Raw genomic sequence first — 27,802 nt, 5'->3', positions numbered from 1 at the left:
TTGTGTTGCCACTCTGTGATGAAGTTATTTGACACCTTTAATAGAATCTATGAGAAACCTGCTCCCATAACACTATAACAATTATTCCCATAAATCATTTTTAACACTCCAAATCTTACTGCTTTATACCTGCTGTTAACATTCAGATCCCGTATACTGCCAACAGTAAATATCCCTCTCTGAAGCCAGACTCCACTGCTCATATATTACTTACTTTTCTTCAGCACCTACCGATCAATACCAGCTCCGTGCTGGAGCCTCTTTTAGTCGTCTTGTTTGTACCCCTGCTCTCACAAACTGAAGTGTTTTTTTTTTTTTCCCGTCTGCTCAGAGTCTGAGGGTCACTCCAACCTATCGATCCAGTCTAGGATTCTTCCGCTTATCAGCTGCATTTCCAAAATGACCCCTGGTCTTTCTCAGGAAAACAACACGCACCTGTGTTACCATTCATTCTTATTATTTTCTTATTTTTTCAGAACAATAAAAATAGTTTAACAAACAAAGACTTCTTCATTCTCTCCATTTCGACTTGTATTTACAGCTGAAGATGAAACAAACGCCCAGTCATGTCCATTTCATCTCCTCTTGGCTCCGTTCCCACCCCGATCCTCCCTCTCCACACAGGCTTTGACAAGAGAGTACCAGGGCCTATTGCTGTGTCTTTGACGAGGTATACAGGCTATTCAATGGTTGGTGACACGTAGTTCCAAGCGGACATCACTGACTTTTGCATTTAGGAGCTTCTCCTTTTGTTCAGAACTGCACCACACGAGGCCTGTTCATACACGGAAGGTAACATTAAGCAGATTATGATTGATGAACACATGCTTTCACTTACTGGCATGACTTTGGAAGATAAGATAAGATACACAATGACCCATTTTAACTGTGGAAACACCACATAACTGATACAAGAGAAGACAAGATAATGTCAGATCCTTTCTTTGTCCAGAAGAGATACACTGTTGTGTGGAGGGTCCCTGAGGGAGGTGGAGAAAGATGGTTTAAATGCACGAGCACTTACGCAAGTCACACCAGACACATAGGATTAATGGTTAGCTTCAAAAACAGAGCGGCTATTGTCACAAAGCAGCGGTACTGAATAATCACTTGGAAGGACACAGTTTGTGCAACCTAGGGACCTAAAAGGCTTTTTGATACAGTACTGCAAGCACCTTCTAAATGTCATAAAGCAATGAGGCTCTCTAAAGCACTCAACGAAATGTCACATAGCTTGGATTTACAGTTTTCACTTCTCACTAGGATCTGAGCAGAGTTAAGTCTCTCTAGTGACAATATCTTTTTTCAAATGCATCCGAGTAATGATTCTCACTGCTGTCCCAATCTGCAGAGACTGTAGATGTCAAACGGAAAGCGGAGAGGTTTTGCATGGCGAGTGTGACACCAGGTAAAATCAGCAGAGACCACACAAAGTTGAAGCTCGTTATTGCGATGTTGTCCTATAGCATGATACTGCAGCATCCTGCCTGTTGATCATAGTGGGATCCTTTGTGTGGCGTTATTGTCCCTCATTGCCAACTGAATACAATCACATGAATCAGGGCTGAGTGGCTGAACAATCAACTGCAGAGGAAATGAAAGATGCCTGAGTAGTTGTGGCTTGTGTGCACCTGATCAAGACAGAGGTATCAATACAGTCTGAACAAACCCCAGAAGTCATACTAATCAAACTTTAAAGAGTTCAAAACATAGAAATATTATACAACAGAGAAAAGATGCAAATAAAAATATGAGCTAAATTACTGAGTCAGAATGAGATTTGAGAGGCGCAGGAAACAGAGAGCAGAAACATACCGAGGGACAGAAAGATAAAAACCTTTGCGTCCATGTCAGGGTATTAATACAGTAGTCCAGAGGTCTGCATGTAATAGTGGTGGATTTGAGCACCATGTCAATGGCTGGGGGTCAGGGGGTCACTGGTCCAATCAGGTTGGAGGGTCATGGCTGTCAGAGCTGGTTTCCAATGCAGAGCGGCAGGCTGGCACAGTGATGAGGATAATGACGTCTTAGTGTCACATCGGATCACACGGCAGACACACAGTCACAGAGCAGGAGTGGGCAGGCTGGGCCCCAAATGCACCCGTTGGGCACAAACAGTCCAAAGGCCTGGCCTTTAGTGTTCCCATAGCTCAGTGGAGCTCCAGCAGTGCAGAAAAAGGATGAAATGAAGCCGGATCTACTCACATTTCAAATGTTCAGAAGGGATCGATACATATCGTCAAGGGAGCAGTTGCTTCAATTAAGCCTTAAGAAGTGGTGGATGTCCGTTCATCCGTTTCAGTCAGTTATTTTAGGCCCAAATCAGAAGGGACACGAAGGCTCATTAGTTTTTCCAGAGTTAAATCCTTTTCTTCACTGGTCACCCCCACCTCTGGGCCACACGCCAATGTGCTGAGTGCTCCTACAGTATAGAACAGACAATATGGGTTAGACTCACACTTAATACGTCTGAACAACTCTACTAGCAGCACAGAGGTACTTTGAGCTAAGTGCTAACACCAGCATGCTAACAGGCTCACAATGTTAGCATGCTGATGTTTAATAGGCATCATTTTGACCATGTTCACCATCTTGGTTTAGCATGTTAGCGAGCTAACATTAGCTTATTAGCACTAAACCCAAAGTACAGCTGAGTCTGATGGGAATTTCATTAGTTTTGCAGGTATTTGATAATAAACCAATACTGGACAAATTGAATCCATCTTGTTAAATCACACGGAATCAGTCTCGACTGTCCAAACAGCGTAAATAAATGTTTAAATACATTAATGCATCTGCAGAATTACTTATATTTTGAAACAAGAAAGAAAATAAAAAGCCTGTTGCTTACCCTTCATTTTTTTTAAAGTTCTCTATATCTGTAAAGACTTTATTTAAAGGCTTCTTCATCTGCAAACATTTCCAGTGGCCTGTGGCAGTCCTTTCATTGGTTCCTTCATTGTCATACAAGTTTAATCCAGAGTTAGAGCAGAAGCAGAGACCTTCATCGTCACACACGACTACTGATTTAAAAACACTCAGTAGCTCAAGTACGGGTCTGCAATGATATTCAGTCATTTCCCAAACGTACTGTATCATTTATGCCTTTACATTTTTCAACCGTTGAAATTTCTCCAGTGTTCTTTTTTTGTTCATAACGTGTATGCTCCTTCTGCTCCAGTGACGCGAGAAAAAAAACAAAAAACAAAAACAAACACTACATCTTCTGTTTTGCATGGAGACCAAGTCATTTGTCAAGAAACACTGACAGTTGTTCATAGCCTTGTAAGTTAATATATATATTTATATATAAAAAAAGGTGTTCATAAATTATTCAACAATGTTCAGTAGATAAAATACCACTTGCATTTCTGTCCTGAAATAATCACTTTGTGCTTTCTGCAAACAAAAAACATTGAAAAAGAAGCAGCAGATTTTTGCCAGAGGTTAATCCATATAAAAAAAATGTCTCTTGAAATCTAAAAGGATCTCTCTATCTGTGTCGTTTGGATATCCCGTTGCTGTTTGTGGCGGGCTCTTCCAGGTCGTCGTCCTCAAAGCCGTGAAAGGTGGAGGTGTCGCTCTCCGAGGTGGTGCCGAACAGCTCCTCTGCTCCAGTGAAAGTCCCATCTTCCTTCTCTTTTCCCCGGACAGCTGGCACACAGGACAGCAGAGGAACACAGTCAGTGCACAGGTGATGGATAACAAGCGAGAGCACCATCATGAGGCAAGAGCATCCATTTCTTCCCAGCATACTTTGGGGTACTCACTTTTGCATTGGCAGGTTGAGTAGGGAGACCCAGATTTACCCGTTTTCTTGATCGAGCCCTGGCATTTATTACAGTAGTTGTTGGGAATGCTGTTCCCACCTGGACCCTTTGGACCTGCAAGGACATTTAAAAAAGTTTAGGTTTTGATAATAATAATAATAATAATAATAATAATAATAATAATAATAATAATAATAATAATAATAATAATAATAACAACAACAACAACAACAACAACAATAATAATAATTATTATTATTATTATTATTATTATTAATTATAGAGCAAGACAAGTCATAAATCAAAAGAAAACAGATTAAACAAGTTAGTGTATAAAATCAATGTGAAACAATTCCAAAGGTGATAAAAAAAAAACTAAAAATCAGGAAAGGCTCTCCGAAGTATTTTTTTCTTTACTTTGCTCAATATAACAATATATTTGTGCAAACAACATTTTCATTTAACACAGATATTCAATCAGTGTTTTAATCCCATCAGCCGTTCAAAATGTTGAAATCAAATTCATCGGAGCACCTGCCACACAGTGGATTATACTTTAGATATTACTTTATTGGACCTTTAATATAAACATTTAAGCATCATTTGTGTAGATGTAGATTTGTATTTTCATTCTTTTTCTAAATTTGAATGCAAGATGTTTTTTATTTGGACTTTTCTTCTGGTTTGTGCTCGTTCTTGATTATGTGGACATGTAATACTTTTTTTTATTTCTCTTATGACATATCAATTAAAAGACAAAATGCCACCTCAAAAATCTTTAAAAAATAAAAGTATTATTTTAAAAACAAAATCTAATCAAAGAATAAGTCTGACTTAAAACATGACAAAGCATTCTGTTCCAACTTTTAGCACATGACATTTGTTTCAATACAAACAAGTCAGCACAGCCTTGGAGTGGATCTAATGGGACACACAGACATACATATAGTATGTAATGGTGAGTGAAGGGTTGGGAAGTGAAACCAAACATTGTAATATATATATATATATATATATAACAGGTGCAGCGGTTTGACTCCTTACGTTTGTGTCGATCAGTCTGTTGTGCAGCGGGGGATTTAGACGCCACCGAGCTTCTCTCGCCGGCTCTGCCCTCCTCTGCCAGGTGGGAATGGGTGTAGTGGTAACTTAGTCCTGTGCGGTTCCTGTAGCGCTTCGCACAGACTGCAACAGAGGACAGATGTTCAGTCCTACAACAATTTAGCATCTAAAAATAACTTTGGCAACACAACATTTCTAAATGCAGGATTAGTATTTAGAATAAAAGGTTTCAAAATGCTTTGATTGTAATGAGACCTTCAGAAAGCAAAGAGTCAAACACCCACCAAGTGTCTGGAGAGCTTGTAGCACTGAACTAAAGTCACTAAAAATATCCTCATGCACAGTTTCATTGTGCAAGAAAGAAATAAAGGGCAGAGCAAGGTTCATGTTGTTTAATGATGGTAACTATTCTACTTCTGAGTCCAAAAAGGGGGGAAAGTAAGCACAAGGATCTGATTACAATAGTCACTAAATAAAACACAAACACAGACGACATAATAACCATGTCTCAGTCTCACAGTCTCACAGTCCCAGGGGCACTTTTCAGCTTGAGAAAAGTAAGATAATATACGGGCTGAATCAATAATCACAGCACTTCAGATACTACCACTCAACAATCTATCAAAACAAATATCCTGACCAAAATACTGTCAAAAACAAGTACCTGAGGACGAAGATTTTGAGTTCTGCTTTTGTTTGTATCTGTCTGAAGACAGAAAGCAAAAAAAGAGGGAAAGAAAAAACAGCATGAGTAAGCGTCTTTCAAGTAGTCACAACATCTAATACCCCCCCCCACCCCCAACCTAGAGTTTCCACATACAACTTGTATGTACAGGAATATACTTGAGACTACAGTGACACTCATTCCCCTAGCCTCATCCTGTGATTCAATCTCAAACTGAGTTGGTGAGTTATAATGGGTCAACTCTGACAACAGAGGCCCTGACAGTATATGACAGTATATATAGTTTATGGAAAACCTCTTGATCTGTGGCTATTCTATACATAGAGAGTATGAAGCGTATGAGTCAGAAATGGACACGTCGGACTCTGTGCCTTTTCTAAACAGCAAAAATGAGCAAATACGCTAAAATAAAGATCTTGTGGTTTTACACTTTTTTTTTAGAATATAGACAAAAAACCTTTGAGATCAAATAAAAAGGGAAATGAAATGAACACAAACATTGTACAAAGTGAAGTTGTGATACAATATATATCGAACTAAGACTATTGCGATACAAAAAAAGGCTCAATACACGGCTGAGAAATCAGCAGATTATACAGAAACTATCATATTGTAAAGATATTACACTAGCACAGACGTCATGTTTCAGAATTCATCTCTACGTACTGTCACAGACATATGGCTTGTCGTCATCCATATCTGCCTTTTTGCGGCCTGAACCCCGACCCTGAGGAAAAACAACAAGATTGTCACCATCTGCAATAAAATGTATGTCCACAGCCCTCCAACATGCGTATTAGCCACAGCACCACATGTGTGTATAATGCAGCACATATGCAAAACAAATGTGATTCAGGTGTAGAATATAACTTCTGACGCAACGATCAAGCTAATGTTTGCTGTATGCGTCTGCTGATACAATTCTTCTTAAAGCTCCAGCGGAGCCATGCTACTGTGCAACCTGCAGTAAACGTGAGCACAAGACAGCCTGTGTAATGTGGGCACTTACTCTTCCTTTGCCCCGATGTCTTTTCTTGGGAGTGTCCACCTCGTAGTCGTCATCATCATTAAAAGCGTCTTCTGCTGCGTCTGCCTCCAGGACCCTCTGAGACAGAGAGAAAGAAAAAAGCGTTGCCATACTCAGCCTTGATTAAAGCACTAGCTTGCTGAAAAAAACACCCACTAAGCAGCAACAACAGACAGGAGAGATTTCTTCCTTTTTCTTCAGTTCAACACAATCTGCGTGTTTGACAAATAGTAAAATGCTCACAAATCAAACGGGTAGTTAGAGGACCGGAGACTATTCCTTTATTGCAGTCATTTGTTTGGTACCGTTGTTTGTCTGGAGAGGACGGATGAGCCATCACGCTCTGAGCGTGCTCTCTGTCCTTCCTGTGATTACCAGATATGACCGCTTTTGACGCTCAGAGATCAGAGATGTTGTGCACCAACATAGCTCCTGAATTTAAATATAAAAAAGGTTCACATTTTTCATAAAATAATTATGCAAAGATTGCTTATTATTATTACTTCCATATATAAAAATAATTAAATGGGAATTCAAAGTTGAAGCTGTCTACTTGTCTAAAGCGCCTCGCAGTGAGACAGCAGTCAGCTAACAAGCCCAGCAGGTCAGCTGGAAAAACTGGGCAAGTTGCCTTGACAACTAGTTGGGGTGCAACTCTTCACTCTCAGTGCCAGGCCCCCCAATCACTTGAGTAATGTCGCTGAACATTTACACTTTAACCGTTTGGCTAAGTGTATCTCACCTGGATCTCCAGCAGGCTGTCCTCGTCGTTCTTAGAGTTGTTCCTCTTCTCTAGACCCTCTCCTCGTAGCAGAGCCTCCAGCGTGGTGCTCTGGGCGGGCAAGGTGTCCTTGGACATGAGGCCGCCATCTGAACAAAGGCAAAAGCAGGCAACATATGATGAATCATCATAATACTGTGTTTATACTTCAAGGGCATGCAAACACATGTCTACTGGGTTGTTCGCATCAAGTGAAAAACTAGACCACTAACACTGCACGCTCCTCGCAGTCGTTTGCCTTCGCCAACCAGTGAAGTTGCAGATTACATCCATGTCTGTCCCAAAATGTCATCACTCCATCAATTTGTCCTATTAGATATTTGTGCAAAATTGTCATAGCATATGAATAATTGAATAAAAACCTGTTTAGGGACGTCCCAGTGACCACCAAATACTAATCAGTTCATCCTCGAGTCTAAGTGGACATTCGTGCCAGATTTGAAGAATTTCCCTAAAGGCATTCGTGAGATATCGCGTTCACGAGAATGGGACAGATAGATGTACGTACGTGTGGGCAACCCAAACACATAATGCTCAGCTGTCACAGAGGCATAACACTCCACAGGTATATAATGAAGCAGTGGAGTCTGTATGTTGCCAGCATGTGTTGTTTCTCACCCTTCCTCACCATCAAGAACTGCAAGAAGCAGCTGAGCTACAGTCTCTGACCTGTGTGAGCAGCGTTCCATCAGCATATTTCCATTATGTCTCTTCTTTTCCACTCTCACTAGACCTAATAAAAGCATGTGGCAAATTGCTGTAGCCGTTGTTTGTTATAGTGGCTGTATCTTTTTTTTGCCTGCTTCAGAGTGTGTCATCACAACTATTATCACAGCACTATATTCTCACAGAGAATGCATCGTCATTGAAGAGCTCTCAATGATGCCACACTCTGCAGACACGAGGCTTTGTCCACAGGAATGTCTGAGGTACAATGTAGTGAAGTGGCTCCTCGCTTTAACCTGAACACATGCAGATATCTCCTCCTACAGTACAGCCGAGGATCCAAACAAACAGTGTAGGAGGCAAGCAGGTTGAGCAGACAGAGCAGAGCAAACAAAAGATTTTATTTACACAATCTCTTCTCCACAGACGGCTTCATGATCATCCAGTTGCTTTGCGGGTGTTTGAAAAGAGGACACACTTCAAAACCCCTTACTCCAGCTTTCTATCAGCCCTTCATCTTACCACTGCGCCCACTAGAAAGACTTTTGCAGAATATTGAACCTGAAGTGCTGAGGCGACAGAAGACTGCATCGGTAAGAGGCAGCTATAGGAGGTACAACACGCTCCTCGACAATGGGTGCTTCACCATGCGGCGGCAGCCCCTCACCATTGTGTCTACACACGTTGACTTTCAACTCTCCGCGACGAGACAGACCCCCCCCTCCCTCCCTCCCAACCCATGGGAGCTGGGGGGCTAAAAATAGAGCAGGCAGCAGCCTGCAGCAGGGAGCTGATTCTGCATGCAGCCCCCATCTCTAGCACACCATCAGTTAGACAGCCTGCCTAGGCAGCGAGACAGTCTCTGGCTGCTGCCCTGTGCTGGCCACCTCTGGCCAGCTGCACACATCGTGCTGCGTATAAGAGACGCCAGGTTAAATCAGGCTACGTTTCCCCTCGGCTGAGCACTGGCAGACAGCACATACAATCCACTGTTGCTGGAGAAGAGAAAGGACAGCAGGGTGGTGATGTTGGGGCCTTAGCCAGTGAAAGCTCAGTGGAAAACAATAGGCTACAGTGGGATGTGTTCAGGGAAACAAAGGCTTGGTTCATATACCATCTCTCCATCTTGCTTTCTCTTTCTAGGCCTGCTCCCTCTTACTTTCACTACTTGCCAAACATTCACTCTATCTTTCCACCATGCAATGCAGAAATTAAATGGAAATAGAAGTTTTATAGAATCTACTTGAAAGATGTAATGTTTCTGTGTGAGATTCTCTCCTTTGTGCTGTTCATTCCTCTGGATAGTTTAACATCCCAGTGGGTATGCAAGCCTTGGGCACAGAATGGGCCTAGTAACTTGAGCTCACTGGCTACAAAAACACACAGAGACTGCATGACAGACTACAGGGAGAGATGAAAGAGTTGTCAAGAGTAAAAAAAAGGGACAAAAAACTATCAGAAAGGAGAAAATAGGAGGGAGAATATAGAGGAGAGGGTGAATGTGTTGCGTGAGCGGTTTCAAGTGGCAACCAGAGAAGGCCAAACTTCATTCCATAACATTTATTAAATAGTGTCTGCAGTGGCCAAACTCCATCTCGCAGCTCCCAGCAGTGGTAAATCTAATTATATGTTCTACTTCTCACAAAACAAGTTTACCAGCCGGGGTGAACACAGCCACATTTCATTCCCTGAAAAATGACTGGCAGCCCGTTCTGCTCAGTGCGCTGAGACAGAGTGATATGCTTTTAGCCAGATTATTCCAGATCATCACCAGTAATCACATGAGCTGAAGGAGGAGGTGGAGGTGGGTGGGAGACGGGGAGGGCAGACGGCTGAGCGGGAGGAGAAACTAAGGGGGGGGAGCAGAAAGCGACGGGCAGGTGCTTTGTGGAGAAGAGGCTGCAGGATCTTACCGAGCTTGAGACCGTAGATGCCCAGGCGTGGATCAGTGGCGTTGTGCAGCCGTCTCTTCTTTCTCCAGCAGCGGGCGGGGTATGTGTACATCTGCCCGGCTGCGACCCCTGTACAGTAACAGTTATAAACATGTCAACAGTGCCAGCTGAAACACATTGATAATAGAAAGTTGGAAACTGGATCTTTGCGATGTAGAAACACCTCGTTACACTTTACAGATATGAATGATATGATGGTTACAAGACTTGAAGATCTTCACATTGTCAACCTGATTATATTGTTGTTTTGTTAGAGATATCTGTGTTGAGAGATTAACACAATTGTAATTTAATTTATCAGGCATTACTGAGGCTTGCTCAAATGGCCAAGTAGCTTCAAAATGAAGTTTATTGACATATTTCTTTGTTTTATATTATTTCGGACTGAATATATTTTTGGGTTTGGACTGTTGGTTGAACAAAATGGATGGATTGAAGATGTCACCTTGGGCTATGTTAAAATTGTGACGGGCATTTTCCACTATTTTCTGACATTTTATTAACCAAATGATGGACCGATTAAGAAAAAAAAGCAATAAACAGATGAATAAATAATGAAAATACTTATTTGCAACCCTAGTTAATAGCTTTAGAGAATGTAGACGCAGACATCATTTAAGCAAGCTTAATGGACCAAAAACACTCTCACTAAAACATTATCTGTGAGCGTGTGCGTGTGTGTGTGTGTGTGTGTGTGTGTGTGTGTGTGTGTGTGTGTGTGTGTGTGTGTGTGTGTGTGTGTGTGTGTGTGTGCGTGTGTGTGTGTTTACGCACCGGGGCTGCGATGGTGTCGTTCCATCCAGATGTAGCAGTTGTTCTGGGCCACGCCAGTTTGTGAGTCCAGGAATGGCAGGCGGACGCTGCGTTCAGCACACAGGCGAGCATTGTAGCTGCGGCACTGCTCGATGGCGTCCTTGTAGAACTGGTCGCCCAACCTGCGGGGAGGGTAACGTTATCAGCAGAGGTCAGTGACACTGGACTGAAATGGCAGCTGGTTTGAAGAACGACCATAATGTGATCACATTTGCAGAATCTCTGACATGATGAGACTTTTTATCATGTATGAATAACTTGATAATAGCCTGTTGCTTTGCTGGCTGCAGATAATAAAATCAGTGAGCTGAGGCAGCTACGAGATTTGTATCCCTTAGAAACTCTCCTCAACCCAAATAATGCCGTTAACGTCTGCTTAAACTTCTAATCAGCGCTGTTCAATGTAAGTCTCAAACTGACAGCTGAGCTTCTCTCTGCTCTTCCAGCTTGCCATGGGGAAGAATTTGTGGAAAAGAAAAAACAATGCAACCCAGTGACAACACTGCTCCCGCTCCTGAGGTTAAACATATTACCTCTGTGGGCGCTTTGTCTGATCTGATTTTAGATAAGCTGAGTTACATTGTACAACATCATAGAATCTGGGCTCGGATATGAAGTTACTCCACCGATCGGCAAGCAGCTAAGACTCACACTTTAGTTCCACTTTTCTTAGTGCCACTGAGATTTTGGCAGTCCCTCAGGGTTTCAATGTTAATATTCAGAGTGAAATGGGGGAGGATATTTCACATTCAAGACCTCAATCGCTGCCACACGCCTGGTATGGTAATTAGCCTACTTAATTAATCTCAGCAGAGTGCCTAGCACAAGGGCAGGTTCTAATTTGACTATATCAAAGATGGGGGTAAATGCTGCGACTCTGAACTCATGGCAAGGTACTTTGTATGTGATTTCCACAGGCTGCCGTTATATCACAGGGGCAACATGGCAAATTAGAGCTACTGGTTCTCCGAGTATGAATATCTCCACTTCCGCGTAATAAAGTTCCTCCACGTGTTCTCAATTACAACGTTAGGAAGACGGCCATTTTGAAGTGAAACTAATGAGCTGTGGGCTGCGAGTCGAGCCTGGAATGTTAAACTAGAGGTGGGAGCCTGATTTGTCAGCGTCTCCCGGATCCTGCGCTCCCTCCCTCTCTCCGTCTTTACCCCTAACCCTTGATGAGACAACGTCCAGCAGATAAACAGCCGTGTTAGGAATGCTGTCCCGCACAAAGCCCACCGCTCTGCGGTTCAGACAAAGAAGCCACAGTGTGTGAGGCTTCTGGGAAAGAGAGGGCTTCGTGTCAGTGTGACTTAGAAGAGTAAACAGTCACAGGTACAGAGCGAGGGCAGGGATGGGTGGAAAGGTGTGAGATAGAGAAAGATGATGGAAAGAGAAAAATAAAAACATCAAGACCGTGAGAAAAGGAGGTTAAAGCTAATATGCAGATCATGACCAATAACTATGGGACTTTGTTTTTACTTCCCCGTGTAACAATCACACAGAGATAGTGGCTGTGTTGTAGTTAATGATCATAGCACAACTACTCTCTGCCTTGTAAAGATGTCATACAGTGTTTCTTAGTGCATGCAAAACACCAATTTCCCGAAATCTACTGGCACCTTCTCACCCTTTAAGAAGCAGGAATTTTTACAAGAGGAATCACACAGGGATATACTCAAAACAGATTGGGCGCAAAGCTGAACACACAAGTTCAGACGTTGACATCTTCACAAGTAGCTTGCTAGGATTTCATTAGAGGTAAGTATTTAGCTCGTAAAAAATAATAACACACAGCTGTGTAATAATGCATGTATAAATCTCAGATCTATACCGTATGTGGGCGTTACCAGCAGTAAATCAAACTAATCAGTTTGCTTCACCTGCGAGAGCACGCTCAATGGGCTCACACAACGTGGACTGCCAAGAAACTCCTGAGATTACTCAAATTGAACAAACCAAGATAGGATGCTGATCATCTCAAGTGAAACATGCAGGGAGGGCTCTGAGGAGACGAGTGTGGGAGAACAAATAAGTGCAGAAAGTGTTCTGGTGGGTGCTGGCTGTCTCTGCGTAGACACGCTCTCCATCAGAGCCCCGTTCCCCCAAGCAGCAGGTGCACTGGCTTGGGCGAGAGATCTTTCTGACACTTGTAATGAGTGACGAGACCCACACCTCCAATGACACAGAAGGTGTCTCTCTCCTCTCTCTCTCACACACACACACACACACACACACACACACACACACACACACACACACACACACACACACACACACACACACACACACACACACACACACACACACACACACACACACACACACACACACACACACACACACCTTGTCTGTTTTGAGGCACATGTTTCTTATTTTCCACTGTCCTTTGAAGGGTTTGAAGGGTTTATGAATATTTTTTAACATCACTAAAAAGGAGTTTGATGAGTAAAAAAGAAACACGCATCCCGACAATCATACAGATTTTAAAACACCCCTTACTTGGAAAAGAAAAGAAAAAAAAGGCACAGAGTTATTACTCAAACTGTTGGTTGTAAATATCCATCACGGTTTACAGACCAGCTTCCTGGTTCACTTTGAACTACCGTACTTGCCACAGATGTGCGCACAGTTTCCTGTACAAAGAAAGATTATCACTTCAAGTGCACTCACTTCCATTTTCACCCCCAACTAAAGTGCTTTATATTAATGGTTCCCAACCTTTTTGACCCCTTAAAGTGGCATGAGATAACATTTTTGCTTTAACTTATCATTATGAAGTAAATACTGATAGTACAATGTAAAGGCTGTAGAATAATTACATCATTGGTATTTAGATCGGTTCCCTATAAGTCTAGCTGTCAGCATGCAATTCTGCCTGCCACCGGGTCGAGATCTCTCTTTCACAATAAAAGCCCTAGACACACATACGACAAAAGAGCCCCGCTGACAAAGGAGGCGATAAAGGCCAAGAGGGAGAGTGATAAAAAACATTAGAAGCTAGATTAGTAAGTAACAAATCCTGCATAGTTATTAATACTACCATGTGTTTTAGTCTGCATTAGTTATAGCACTGAGATCTGGGTTTCTAGTTCTTTGGGATTTTTACAGATTTTTTTGCGGTAACGTTAGCCATGTTGCTAACAATATTTGAACAACTAGACCGATCTTCTTCTTCTTCTTCTTCTTCTTCTTCTTCTTCTTCTTCTTCATATGAAAATCAACAGAGAGTAAAAGTGTTATCACCATCTCAGTTGCGCAGTTGTTTGGAAACAAATGCAGTGTGTCCTGTGTTGTTGGTAGCTCTGAGGAAAACAGTCCTTGCAACAGCAGCGCCAACAATAAAACCACTTGGAAACACTGAGGGAGGGGGGGGGAGTTGAAAAAATATGTTTCCACTTTAAAACCAAACAATGCCCACCTGCAAACCCTCATCACTGTTGCATATGTATATTTATATTAGAATCAACAAGTAGTAAAAGAGATCCAGTCATTTTAAAGAAAAAGGCAAAGATGACAAAAGTCAGACAAACAATCAGCAGAACATTGTGCAGCAGAAATATATATGTGTCTGCCTTCCTCTTATCAATACCCTACATGTACCCCTAGGTTGGGAACCACTGGTTTAGATCATCTGTTGACTAGTGTCAGCTCATTACTAACACTATAGAACATTTGTGTTGGGTTTTCCTTGTGCTCTCCTGAGGTCAACAATTAGCTTTGTGAATCCAGTTCCACCAAAACGGATAGAAATGAAACTACAAATATAAGACCCAGTCTTTAATAAACCATAATTATCCTTTAAAGTCTAGCACTGTCTAAAGGTGGCAAAATTGTGTGGAGTCAAACTGAAGTAGAACACATGTGCAGTTCAGGGCTTAAAAAGGTGCCTCAGAGGTATGTGCTACACATCCTTAATATCTTCCAGTTGGGTAGAGAAGGTGAGTGTGTGTGCATGAGGGCGAGGAACAAAAGCAAATCTTGTGGCCAGTGGGGCCTCCGCTATCAGCGTGTTCCTGTCAACGGTTCGCCATGTCACACGACTGTGTCCGTAATGTGAGCATGTGTCAACACTCATTTGCATATCTGACGACAAACTTTTGCAGGGAGAGCAGCTCACAGAAACAAAGCGATCATGACAGTCATGACAAAAACTCTGGTGTCGACTTCCAAATGGTCCTTTAGAGATCTGACTGACGTGAAAGAATAACAATATGATCTACAAACACAACTTCTGTTCTTTAGCTCTGTTCAAGAGGGTTTCTCAAATGTGCAGGTGCACTGCTTCTTCACAGGAAGCTAGAGCTACCACATAACAAGAGAGGGGGAGGAGGAGGAGGAGGAGGAGGAGGAGGAGGAGGAGGAGGAGGAGGAGGAGGGCCTACAGAGTGACTGCATCCTGACAACAGCCACTGATTACACCAATCAGAACAACACAGTCTAGGTGAAGGCAGGAGTAAAACCAGACCATACACCTCCACACTGCAGTGCCAATAAACAGCAGTCCTGACTCACTCAAAGCCTACTCAACACCAATGAAGGGAAGGATCTCGCTGATGTAATGTCAGCAGAGCTGTGGCTGGAAGATGTGCCCAACTCCAGCTGTGGCTAAAAAATTAATGAGAAGCTTTATGAGCTTCTTTATTAATCAAATATTCCAGACTCCATTTTAATCATCAGATTCTGGAGATTACTGTCCTCCCATGCTAATAGGAGGGACAGACCTCACACAGGCGTGCACAGGCTTGCACACCACAGCTCCATCCGCCACATCTCTACAACAAAGTCAAACCGGCGTTTCATTTCCCTAAAGTGAATCATCCTAATACAAAAAGGAGGTCAAACCAGTCCACAGGAGTGACATCCAATTAGTGTCAAGTGTGACTAATTATAATCTGACGAACGTGTGAAATGAAGTCAGAAACCTGAGACCTGTGCTAATTATAGCACATTGAAACACTTCATTAAACACAGTTTATAGCAAGGAGACATTCCACATCAGAATGCTAAAGCGTCTCCGAGAGGAAACAGCAGCTTGACAGTAGACGCACGCGGGAGCTCGTTGTTGGGACACAAGAGAGGGAAATAGTCCAAGAGGGTAATAATGGAAATGTACTTTCAAATAATAATCCTGCTTTTATGAAGAAAACAACAACAGAGATATGTGATGAGAGAATTGAAGGAGCTACAAGGAAGTATTATACGTTGAGCACTTTGACATCATGTGCTTCACTGAGCTGTTCAGGTGCAAACAGAAGAAGGCTGTGATTGTATCGGGCAATTCCCGGTGAAACTGTGAAGCAAGGCATTGCATGTAAAGTGCAGTTAACTAATGTGAAAAAATACAGATTCAGACATTTTACATTTAGCCACCATTCAGAGCATAATGCAATGAGTGTGCAGGTTGGAGGTTGCCTAACTAAAGGCCATGTTGACAGGATTAATTTCCTCTCTATTCAGTCCCATTAAATTATAATGTACCAATGGAAATAAATAGTTTGAAGTGGACAATCAGGTATCCAAAAGATAATTCTGCATCCTTCCCCTAGGTGTAGTAACAATGCCATAATAACAATGGCAACAATGTGGGTGGCGTGTGGTCCACTCCTTTTTGCTTACAGTACACGGAGGTGCCAGGGTACTTCTACGGAGCAGCAGATGGTTCTCCTGCTTGTGCCCAACACTTCCTCTCTGTCGGAGCATCTCTCTGACAGATGGGCCCAGGATCCTGGACCAAGCTAATCTCCAGCACTCCTCCACTTAAAGGCACAGCGGAGTGCCTGCTCTACCTCCACAGTCCCAAAGAGCCGTGATGATGATGATAACGCATCAATACAGGCTGAATGCTTTAGTCACGTCAACAATGCTGAATGCGCGTGTCAACAAATGCGAAATTATTAGTTTAAATATAAAAAAATGACAAGAAGCAGGAGGCTAATTGTGTCTTAACTTACAGTAATATCTACACCAGTGAAACAATACAAAAGAACAAAGGGGAAATGGAGGAAAAAGGTGGAGCATTTCTTTGAAGTTGGGGGATAAAAACGACCATAGCTCAGGCTATTCGGGCACAGAGTGATAAGCCATTTCCAACGGCGGACTGAAATTGCTGTCACTTTTGTCGATTTCGCCAGCAAGCATGCAAATACAAAATGCCTCCTCCCTTGCTTTACCGGGTCCTGACCACGTCTGCGCTCTGAGGAGCCAAAGTTGACATGTCGACAATCCACACAAAGTATAAACGACTTTCGGAATGTCAGACGATATTCCCCTGCTATGCCCAACCGAGCACGAAGAAAATCGGCTTTTAATCATTCGGTGCAGCGCAAAGGCACGTTGTCGACAGTTTTCAAATAAATGTATAGCCCAGGAAAGACGACACTCTCTTGGGTTGAATGCATAGCCATACGGAGGAAAAGCTTCTATAGTGCAGTCAAAATGTCAGGCAGCCTAACGCACATGTTTAAGACTAAATGTTAAAACCTTGTGTAATAAAATAACTATACGAGGCTACTTTGCCATGCAAGAAGTACACAAAAATGAATTTGGACAGCTTATTCCGTCATATGCACACGGCTGGAAAACACATGCACGAACAGACTGTTTAAATATACAAGTTGGCAACAAAGTAATTATTTACAATTTCCTAAATGTCTAAATTACTTACGCTTTTAGTGGATTCTGAATGACAGCCGCCATTTTGCTACAATGTAACGCAATATTGGCGTCTTGCAGTTCTGAGGGAAACCTACGGGAATTGACCAATCAGAGCACGGGGTGAAATCGTGGACCAATACATTTGCAGCAGACGCGGATGGGGCGTGGCTTTATGGGGGTAAACTGTCAGAAATATTTTAAAGGGTTTTCCCTTGTATTTATATTGTACACAACTGAACAACAGCACTTTTAAAGAGAGCTTGGATACATATTAAGTGAAATTCCCTCATGGCGTACTGACACCATACAGTGCAAGTGGCACAGAATACCAACATGGAAGCTTGTGTTTAATTATTTATTGAAATATTTATAAATCATTTATCATCATCAATAAGCACCCAGCAAATAATTTTCCTTCACTTTATCTGAAGCTGCAGTGATGGAGAGGAGTGGAAGCAGGGCTCATAAATACACAGGCGTGCACACGATCTATTCCTCCCACATACAGTACAGTAAGTGGTTTGACACATTGAGATTTAAACACACACTAAAGACATAGAGGCAATTCCAAATTTTGTTTTTGACAGATGGGAGCTGCTACAACTTTAATCTTATGCAAATCTTCCACCAGTTTAATATCCAAACATTTCATCGCTTCAATTAGTTTCCAACAGTTTTAAAGGTTTTAATTATGCCTGCTTGTAGTGTGTAGGTGAGAAGTGTTGATAGCACCCGACCTAATTGAAAAAACTGGACATCACAAAATGCAGAGGACATCTGAAGCAACAGACTGCACACATTTGCATGGGAATGAACTCCAATACACGTAATCAGACATGATGTATTTCCTATTCTATTTTGTGCAATATTAGCATCTCAGAGGGTGTGTGTGTGTGTGTGTGTGATGCAACATTCAGACAGATTAATCTATTTTCAGACAAGACAGACACATTTTCTCATCAGACATCAGAACCAAAAAGTTCCACGTTAGGAGCAAAGGAAGAATTCACTTTATCTACAAAGCTTACAATCAACAAAGACCCTTTTTTTTCCATTTTAAACAACAAAGTACAAGCAAATGTGTTAAAAAGGCATCACCTTGTGCTTTGTATGACATCCAGACGTAAAGCTCTCAGTCACTAAATATGGTCAATATCGCACCATTGCCACATCCAAGCATCATTTCTTCTGTGTAATGCTTAAAGACAAAAAAAATAGACAAAAACAATATAGGGAGAAAGAGTAGTACGCATACAGTTGCTACAAAGTTCATAAATATTCATACAGTAACTAATGCAAAGAAAAAACAGAAAAAATCAAATAGAAGATATCAATAACGGATGTATAATAACGAGTTAAAACAGAACTAAAGTGTGTCGTCAGGAGTCCTTCTCCCGTCAGTCTGTGCCTACGGAGACGCAAGAGTAAAACTGGTTTAAAGACAAATTTGGATATTCTTCAGTTCTGCAAAAACAATATCCACACAAGCAGACAAATGTAAATATAAAAAAAAAAAAATTAAAATCAAGGTGTCAAGGAAACAAATGTGAACATGACATAGAAACATTTTTACGCCTTGGATTCGCTAAATTGCCACTTGGGAAAAAAAGATAGTGAGGTTTATTCAGAGACCGTCCTCTGAACAAGTAAAAAGGCCATGAACCTCTCAGCCTGTCATGCGTGTGAGAGCGATAATACGTTTTGTTTTTTTGTTTTTTATCTTCAATACATAAATAATTTTCAACGTTCCAAATGTACACTCCTCTAACATAGTTATATGTCTTCATACAACCACAAATTACATGATAAAATATAAACATTGTACCAGCGCGGACACAGTGACCTGAATGATTTTTGGCACACCAGATATCCACAATCTAGACATACTGTGGTAGATTTCAGCTCGGTTTGGGACTACTTGATCATCTGGATATCTGGATCTTGGCCATGGTAAGCAACAGCCTATAACAGCTGAAAAAGGCTTAGTGCAAAAAGTAAAATGTTGCAATACAGCATGCAATGAAACCTGCAGTTATACCTGCACAGACATAACATATCTCCTTACATTACACGTGCGACATCAGAGAAACTTATGCTCAATAATAAGAACTGCTGAAGACTAAATCACACCAACCCCACAGGGTTCTCAACTAACTAATATCCTTTAAATGATATATTTTTTTGTAATATTTTCTGATAGTAGAAAAATAGCTCAACAGCCTTATTTAACGTAAAATTAGGGACTTGTGTAAGAATCAAAATATTCACTCTGTGAATAATCAGTGTGGAAATGAAGATTTCACACTCAGTCAAGTAACTAACATGTTCTGGCTGTTCTACAAAGGCCACAGGAACTCTTAATGCTAAATGTCATATATATATATATATATATATATATATATATATATATATATATATATATGCACCTAAACACTTCCTTTCCACATACACAAGACAGAACCATTGGATTAACAGAGGTAAAGCAGTGACAGACTGCGAGCTGACTGAGTGAGTGGTTCTCTCTGGTGCTCTGAGGAAGGAAGGCCGTCCCTGTTAAAGTTCTCCGGGTTTCTGGTTGCAGCTGGCACACACGCGCACGGGGTGGTCCCAGCCCCGCGATGGAACCGGCCGGCGCTCCGGGGAGCAGTCGTCACACACTCCTTGGCCACAGGCGCGGCAGTGGTGCTTGGACAGCTTGGCGGTGAAGTCGCGCTGGCAGTTGTGGCAGGACAGGATGTCCTGGTCAGGCACCCAGTAGGCAGGACGGGCCGCATCTTTCACAAGGCCTGCAGGATCACACGCAACATAAATACACACACATACAGTACAGAAGGATCTATCACTTATAGTATAGAGTAACACTTTTACATTTGCAAAACACCTGGTAGTAACTTTATATTAGTGAGATTTAAAAAGGAACTGCTCGACCTTTTGGGAAATATGCTTATTTGCTTTCTTGCTGAGAAGATCTATAGCACCGTTATGTCTGTTGAGTTCAAGGAAAACTGCACTTAAACTCGTCGAAGTTATTATGCAACAGCAGATGTTATTGACATCTGCCATCGATTTAAAAGTTGCTGCTGCAAGGAATTGTGGGACGGCATCATCTCCTTTTCTTTCATGAAGGATGGTCCAGTGTTCTTTACGTTACGCAGAAAATACTTGTTGAACGCAGACCTACACTATATTTACTGGTAATACTGGTTACATAGATGGACAACCCGATATACTGCGGAAGTTATCAGGTTGTTCTTCTCTCTGTCCAAACGGTAACTCCTTCTAGCTCCGAAGATCACAAATGAACAGGTTATATCGTGTTTGTTTATCTATACAGAAACTGAAGTGTAACAGTGGCAAGTTCTGGGTTTACAGGGGGGGTTATGTCCCGGACATTTTCTTGGCATGGAGCAATAACTTTCTAGAACCTCCACTGGTTGCCTGGCAACTGCTCCCGGCCAAGAACTAGTCCAGCACCCCCCCCCCCCCCCCCCCCCCTCTCCGCAAAATGTTGAGCTATTCCTTTAATTTAGAGGCTTTACTCTAATTAAAATACTAGACTGTTGACTGTTCAGTTACCATTACTTTACTGAAGCTCTATTCATGCTAATTTATCGTCACTACTTCCAGTCCTTAGCCGTCTTGGTTGGGGTATCCATGGAAACATGGATAGAAGATTTGGATTTGGCAAAAAAAAAAGTATTTTGTTTAGTTTGGAGAAGACCTGGCTCTGAGTTTTTTTTGGGGTGGTGATGGATATCAGCAGGATATCAGGTTATCAAACGCATATTCATCTATGCCCTTTACCAATAGAGGTCTACAGTAGGCAGCCTAATATACATTAATAATCACAAAGATTTTCCAAATACGGTATGTTTGAGATGTGCGTGAAACAACAACATGAAGGGAAAATAAGGAACATAAGGAACATGATTACTGGCGTGTATTTGAGTGAGTGCAGCATTTATTCTTGCCAATTCTTTGCAATCTCCTCCCATGCAGCAGAGCCCGTTTTCTCAATCCAAAACACATTTTGGATAATCTTGACAGAAACATGTCATATTGGCTGTTATAAAAAACATTCTTCTCAGAAACACTGGACCAGACAAAGTGCTGAGTGTCTATGAGAAATCTTCATGTACACTATGTCATGAAAAGAAACCTCAAAAGGAGTTATATTATTAACTCAACAAGAATACAGCGTTGGTGAGTTTAGAGCAGGAAGTCTCATAAAATGAAATGAATAAACAGGGAAACTGCTCATCCATCTCACCTTAGCACTAAGACTAAACACTAGCCGTTAAACATTAGGTAGCAGAGCACTTCTACATGAAAGCACTGCCAATGACATGTCCTGAGGAGATTGTCAAAAGCAGTTTTAGGTTCTGTAGCGAACGCGTGTGGGAGGATTTTAAATTTGTAGTCCATAAACGTTTTTTTTATTGAAAAGAATAACAAGTGAGACAAATGCCAATTCAGTATTTGAACTTCTGCTTGATAAAACATATCATTTGAGTCACTTATCTGAGACTCTTCAATAATACAGGAAGTTTAAGCAGTAGAACACACTAAGCAGGTTGGGAATCAATTGCTCCGGTTTGGACTGTGAGCTTTAGGTAATTGTACAGGCCCTATTACAAGTAGGCCATTACGACACCCCATAGTCCTTATAAGGGAGGCTTTGCTGCTCAGACTCCTGCATAACTTCTTTGAGAGTTCGAACTAGAAACAAGACGTCACCGCTTGTCTTTCTTACTGTAAATAAGCATGTTACGCCTCTGCCACCAGAGGGCATTGTATCCATTCACCCACATTTTACTGGGTGGTTTGTTCCAGTTACATAACAGTCCTGTTTACACTCACCAAGTGGGATGTCAATAGCAGTGACCACAACCCCGATGGTGTTGGTGACTGCTTCTCCAACCTTCCTGGCGAGGGTTCCACCTTCTTCCTCCTCGAGCTCCGCCTCAAGCATCTCTGCATAAGAAAATATCTCTCACACAAATGCTACACGGCTGCATAACACACAGAAAGAGTGTACGTACCTGCGTATGAAGCCCTCTGCTCGAAGCAGACGTCACACACTCTGACAGGGGCAAGACCCCAGCCTCTCTCAGGGACGGGTGCAGCTTTGGCTGAGCAGCAGTCACAGAAGCCCTCCCCGCAGGCACGGCAGTGATGCTTTGTGTCGTTGTCCTGGAAGACTGTGTGACACTTATGGCACACCTTGTAGGAGAGAAAAAACAACAACAACAGAAGCTGTTATTGACCAAGAGCCAGAGGGGAAGAGGACTCAATCTGTGTCTAAGTGTTATCTTATGACCCGCAAACATATATTGTGTAATAGGCACAGAGCGCCACAGACAGTAAACGTAGCTCTGGACACAAAAGTGTTGACTTGGCTGTTGGTGGTGGGCGGCAGAGGGTGGGGCTGTGTGTGTCACTCACCAAGATGAGGGAGTTGGGTTTCCAGTAGGCTGGAGCGATCTGATCTGTCAGCCAAGAGGTGACGGCCTTGGCAGGCTTGACACTGAGCTCTGACACAGACTGGGCCACTAGGTTGACTCCATCCAAGAGACGCTGCGCTGCATTGCTGTTGTCCTTTAAAAAGCCATCAGACTGCAAAAAGGATTTATAAAAGTAGATAAATGGTTTATCTCTACCCGTTATTCTAGGTCTGTATGATTACAGACAATTAAGGAAATATAATCTACATCAGATCATTTAATTAAATAGCTTGTTTCTCTTACCCCTGGCCATACATGCTGGATCTCAGTGCGGACAACCGTATCCACAGGGTCCTGGTTCCCATACCAGAATTGACGGCTCCGATAGATCACTCCACAGTGGGGACATTCAATAACGTACCTAAAGATGCAGCAGACACTTAAATGTACAAGTCTCTGTGCAAACATAAAGGTTAAATATCTGAGGTTTTACTTGGGACAGGTAAGATAATGTTTATAATATCTATCAGTCGATCGACAGAAAAATAATCGCCAACTATTTTAATCATTGATTAATCATCAAAATGCTGTTTTCAGAGAGATTTCCTGCTTCTCTCTGTTTTATCGCATATTAAACTGAATATATTTGAGCCTTGGACTGACAAAACAGGACATTTAAAGACATATTAGAGTTTAGGTCAGACCAGTGCTAAAATGAAGCTCTGTAAACAGTATCATAAACCTAACCCAAGCCTTGTTACACATGACCCTGCAGGTCTTTCAGCTGCTACTCACCCAGACCAGGCGTATTTGGCGAGGCCCAACCATGGAGAGTCTGAGGAGGCTGAGGTCTTAGGGATAACAATCACTTCTTTTCCCCCTTCATAGCAAGCCTAAAGAAATGCACCACACAATGACGTTATACTCATCAGTCATGGAACAAGACGCAGTAATCGGTAAAGAGACGATTAGTTCTATCCAAGGGATATAGGTGAGCGACTGTACCTACCTTACAGGTGTAAATACGATTATCATACTGAAGAGAATAACGACAGCGATGCTTTGCCTCGTGGCACACTCCTTCTCCTAAGTGGTTCATGCTGTTCTTGCAGCCAGATCTGGGTTAAAAGTAAAAAGGGGCAGAAAGTTTAACAATCTGAAAATCAAGAGATTGAAGAAGAGATTATCATTTCTTTTTTTAAAGGGAGGAAGGTACTGACCCACAGCTGAGGCACATGAGGGAGCAGGTGAAGTACTCATCAGGAAAGAAGCAGCTGTGGGCAACAAGCTCACCTGCAATTTCCCCATTAAAGCGCTCACTCAATGCCTGCGGGGGAATCAAGGACCAGCAGAAATGAGCTTGATCAAGACGAAACAAAGTGTTTCTCCTCCTCAGACAGTGATATTGCATAGAAACAGAATAGATGCATTTTACAAACAGTAACGTGACACTTACGAGCTTAAAACTTGAGGTGTGTTGATTTAAAAACATCTTAAATCTGAATCCAGGAACCAGTTTAACAGCAAATTGCACCTCAATTTAGTTCACTGCAGGCTTTACAACAACAACCAGCCAGTGTGAAGCAGGCAGGAAGCTGGCTAATATTCCAACTATATAACTACCTGCAGGGCTTTGAAGATAACCATGGGTGTGCGTGGGGAGCGGGTGGCGTTGTTGTCCAGGAGCTGCTCCAGCTTATTCTGCAGGCCACTAAAGTCAGTCGGGGGGGTGAGAGTCTGCGTGCCCCAGTACTGGACTGAGCTGAAGGCCTCTGGGAAACGGGAAAGCTTCTTGAAGCGCTCCAACAGCAGCCGATCTACTGAGTCAGATGACTTATCTAAAACAAGACAAAGATGGAGCCGTTACCACAGTGTAATCTGAATGTTCTGTAGATATCCATTAGCACCTGCATCAGATACAACACAATTCTTAAAATACTGTTTCATCGTACCCATCATGATAGGACAGAAAAGTTATGTGAGTATTAAAGTGTCAACTTATGTTGCAGCATCAGTCCAAAGAAACACACACGTAATAAATATATTTAAAAAAACATGTAGTTCACTCATTTACATTACAGTTGCTGTCTTGAAGGCTCATACCAGTGCTCCTTCATATTTTAGCCTATTTACTACAAATCCCATGCACTTTACACTTAAAGGACTACATATTTTGAATGTGTTATTTATCCCTCATTGTCAGTGACAACATTTAAATTGTAGTGAATTACTAATGTCAAGTATGAGTTGTCGCAACTGGACTAAAAATAGCGATAAATATGTGACATTTTTTACTTCACTACTTAGGATTCAGTTTTCTTTTAGTCTAAAAAGTAGTGTTTCCACATTTCACAAAAGGTTGGAGAGCAGATTGCTACCACCAGTGATATAAACGTAGGCTGTGGAAAAAAATGTGCTAAACCTGTAATTATCTGCAGAGCCTGATTCTTAGTTGACTTTAAAGGCATCGCCTCTCATCCCTTACTCTGGTGCAGACTTACATTCATGGTGATAAAGTCACTATGTATTGTGTTACGGGATGTTTTCCAGTCAAATTCATCTTAAAGCTTTGACCTGTCTAATAAATGTATAACAGATAAAGGAATGACACTCCACCCATTACTCGTGGGATTTGGGAGCAGCAGAAGTGTTGACATATGTTACCTGAGCCAAGCAGCTTAGTGTGGACTGTTTCATGAAAGATGACCACCGCAGGGCCCAAGGTGGACAGAGGGACATCCAGGCCACAGCGGGCCGTTGTGGCCTTCAGTTCCTTGGTGAAATGCTTCAAGTAAGCATCCGAGGCATCCCCGAGGAACTTGAAGAGGTCATCGTGGAGACGGTCAGCATGAGTGCGGTAGATAATGAGGTCGGAGATGGCGAGCACCTTGAGCAAGAGTCTGGTTCTCTGGCCCTGTTTGGAACTGTTCCCAAGCAGCCCCTCTGTGTCGATGACTACTACTTTACGGAAGGGGTCAAAAGCCGCCCACACACCCACCGTGCAGGACTCTTGAGCGGGAGAAGTTTTGAACACTTCTCTGCCCGTGAAGAAAGCGTGATTCAGGGTGTGAGATTTGCCCTCTCCTGTGTTGCCAAAGATGGACACCACCTTCAGCAGCTGGTCAGGGTTACAGCTCAGGCTCTTTACAAATGAAGATTCATCTTTTATCTTTGGAGAAACAAGAGTTAGAATTAAAAATGTGTTTGTTTGTTTAGGTTTTGATTCTGTTTCTATTCAAGTGTGCACAACTCACCTTCATTTCCTCATTCTCATCCACCAAGAGAAAACTGGAAATCTTCTCCAGGAGTTTTGCTCTCTGAGATTTAGTGTCATCGGCTATTTGGACAACGGGCGGGGCCAATATCTGGACAAAGTTGACCTCGGCAGGTTTGGGTGGTGGAGGATAAGGTGTGAGCTGGTGTTTCTTCTTGTTGCCTCCACTGTGGGTGCGTTTCTGGCAGTCTTGGCACAAGTTAACTTTGCAGTTCTGGCAGCGGACGACAGATCTATGGCGTTTCCCACTGTCTCCATTGCCTCCTTTACAGTTGTCACAGTAAGGGACATGCCCGGGTCCTATCGGAACGCGCTCATGGTTCTTCAGACGCTCCTGACTGTGGAGCTCGAGCTCACAACGAACACACTGCAAGCTTTTGCATTCATGACACTCAAATGCAGCCTCCTCAGAGCCACCACAGGCATAACTATCTTGACATATTAGGCTAGTATTAACTCCCTTTTCTGAAGATGAGCCATGCCCGCTCATCGTTTCTTGCAAGCTAAATTTTAATACAAAGCAGTGCTTATTGGAACAGCTTTGACAACCAGCTATTTCCAATAGCAGTTACTGAAAAATGTGGAAATACTGACAACGGAAATTACAAAATACAGTGACTAAATCAACTTAAAATAGCTGCATGGCATTAGGGCTGGTGATCCACTGACTGTAACAACTAACTCTCACACAACAATATAATATATCAAACTTGTTTTGGCAGCATGAATTTCAAACACTTACGACTGTTTTATTAATGTAATTTAGTGCTATTAACAGTGAGGCAATGAAGCAGAAACAGCCGTCTCTTTGAGTTACACTTGATATGTTTTTAACATTAATACTTAGCTTGTTCATGAACCAAAGTTAGCATTTGCAGCATTACATAAATTATATCCAAGGTTGGCGAATAGAGCTCTAAAATAATACAAACACATGTACAAGTGGCCAGTACCGACCGAGACAATGAACTCTCCCTGAAAGGATGAATGTGCAAATGTTAATGCTAACAACAGGCTAGCTAGCAAACTGACTCTCAATAGCTCGCTGACAAACTCGGTAGATAATTTGGCACCTAAGCAGCAATAATGTTAACGTTACTTAGCTTACAGCTAGTTGGTTTCGACGGACACTTTCAACTTTTTCCAAAGAAAAGCTGTAATTAGCGGGACAGCAAGCTACAGCAGTCTGTAGCCGTCCAAACAAGCAGCTAGCCTCTAGTCTGTCAACTGAGCTGTAACAACATATCAACAAAACAACAACCAGTCGATGTCAAAAGCTCGGATATCAGCGGACTCTTTTACTTTAAAACGGGAGGAAAATCTGTGCTATTCCGTTTTAAAAGTCTTTAAAAAAGTGTTACTGTATTTGAATCCTTCCGAGCAGTGTCATTGTTTTGTTCTTCAGCCCCCTCCCTGGCAGATTTCTCTAGCTACGTTATTTTGTTGCCAGGTCAGATCAGCTGATCAGATTATTTTCAGTCACAGGGTCAGAGCAGGGTAACGCTCGGTTGCATGATGGGAAACGTAGTTCTACAAGACAGACTAGCCGTACAGCGCCCAAGATGAGTCGGCTGTTCCTGTGCAGCTTCCAAAATGTTTTCATGTGCTCACAAAATCATACTTGTTTTTAACTTAATACAATTAAATTAAATAATACACTTTTAAACGATT

General features: G+C 42.1%; 2 protein-coding genes across 4 annotated transcripts; both read right to left on the bottom strand.

Moving 5' to 3' along the window:
- Positions 1-464: 464 nt before the first annotated feature.
- Positions 465-17,539, bottom strand: LOC115027747 (zinc finger protein DPF3-like). 3 transcript variants are annotated; one of them, XM_029461230.1, is made up of 12 exons: positions 17,424-17,539; positions 10,718-10,878; positions 9,905-10,012; positions 7,287-7,414; positions 6,527-6,622; positions 6,184-6,244; positions 5,497-5,538; positions 4,815-4,955; positions 3,771-3,884; positions 2,852-3,654; positions 1,838-2,422; positions 465-775 (listed from the first exon to the last, which is right to left on the bottom strand). In XM_029461230.1, the coding sequence occupies exons 1-10, from the start codon at positions 17,453-17,455 to the stop codon at positions 3,494-3,496; spliced, it is 1,044 nt and encodes a 347-aa protein (XP_029317090.1). In that variant the 5' UTR covers positions 17,456-17,539; the 3' UTR covers positions 465-775; positions 1,838-2,422; positions 2,852-3,493. The 3 variants fall into 3 exon arrangements, with proteins under 3 accessions (XP_029317090.1, XP_029317089.1, XP_029317092.1); XM_029461229.1 differs by having other exon boundaries at positions 465-2,422; XM_029461232.1 differs by lacking the exon at positions 5,497-5,538 and having other exon boundaries at positions 465-2,422.
- A 215-nt stretch (positions 17,540-17,754) lies between these two features.
- On the bottom strand, positions 17,755-27,554 carry LOC115027519 (zinc finger FYVE domain-containing protein 1-like). Its single transcript, XM_029460889.1, has 11 exons — positions 26,112-27,554; positions 25,522-26,026; positions 24,481-24,695; positions 24,078-24,184; positions 23,867-23,975; positions 23,653-23,750; positions 23,161-23,278; positions 22,859-23,029; positions 22,456-22,636; positions 22,274-22,387; positions 17,755-20,199 (listed from the first exon to the last, which is right to left on the bottom strand). Exons 1-11 carry the CDS (start codon positions 26,619-26,621, stop codon positions 19,967-19,969), a joined length of 2,361 nt encoding a protein of 786 aa, XP_029316749.1. The 5' UTR covers positions 26,622-27,554; the 3' UTR covers positions 17,755-19,966.
- Positions 27,555-27,802: the final 248 nt, after the last annotated feature.

Source organism: Cottoperca gobio, chromosome 22, assembly GCF_900634415.1.
Source record: "Cottoperca gobio chromosome 22, fCotGob3.1, whole genome shotgun sequence".
NCBI classification, from domain to species: Eukaryota; Metazoa; Chordata; class Actinopteri; order Perciformes; family Bovichtidae; genus Cottoperca; species Cottoperca gobio.
The sequence above is the reverse complement of the archived record's forward strand: the minus strand, read 5'-3'. Positions and strand labels throughout refer to the sequence as shown.

What these genes read in the sequence shown, in the direction of transcription:
- LOC115027747 (XM_029461229.1), bottom strand. Translation starts at nt 17,455, where the DNA reads ATGGCGGCTGTCATTCAGAATCCACTAAAAGC. An exon ending in ACAGACTGATCGACACAAAC is followed by an intron (nt 3,885 to 4,814) that starts GTAAGGAGTCAA and finishes ATGTCCTTGCAG; the next exon opens with GTCCAAAGGGTCCAGGTGGG. An exon ending in CTCAACCTGCCAATGCAAAA is followed by an intron (nt 3,655 to 3,770) that starts GTGAGTACCCCA and finishes CCTGTGTGCCAG; the next exon opens with CTGTCCGGGGAAAAGAGAAG.
- LOC115027519 (XM_029460889.1), bottom strand. Translation starts at nt 26,621, where the DNA reads ATGAGCGGGCATGGCTCATCTTCAGAAAAGGGAGTTAATACTAGCCTA. An exon ending in GCCAAATACGCCTGGTCTGG is followed by an intron (nt 23,279 to 23,652) that starts GTGAGTAGCAGC and finishes CTGCATCTTTAG; the next exon opens with GTACGTTATTGAATGTCCCC. An exon ending in AACCCAACTCCCTCATCTTG is followed by an intron (nt 22,637 to 22,858) that starts GTGAGTGACACA and finishes CTCTCCTACAAG; the next exon opens with GTGTGCCATAAGTGTCACAC.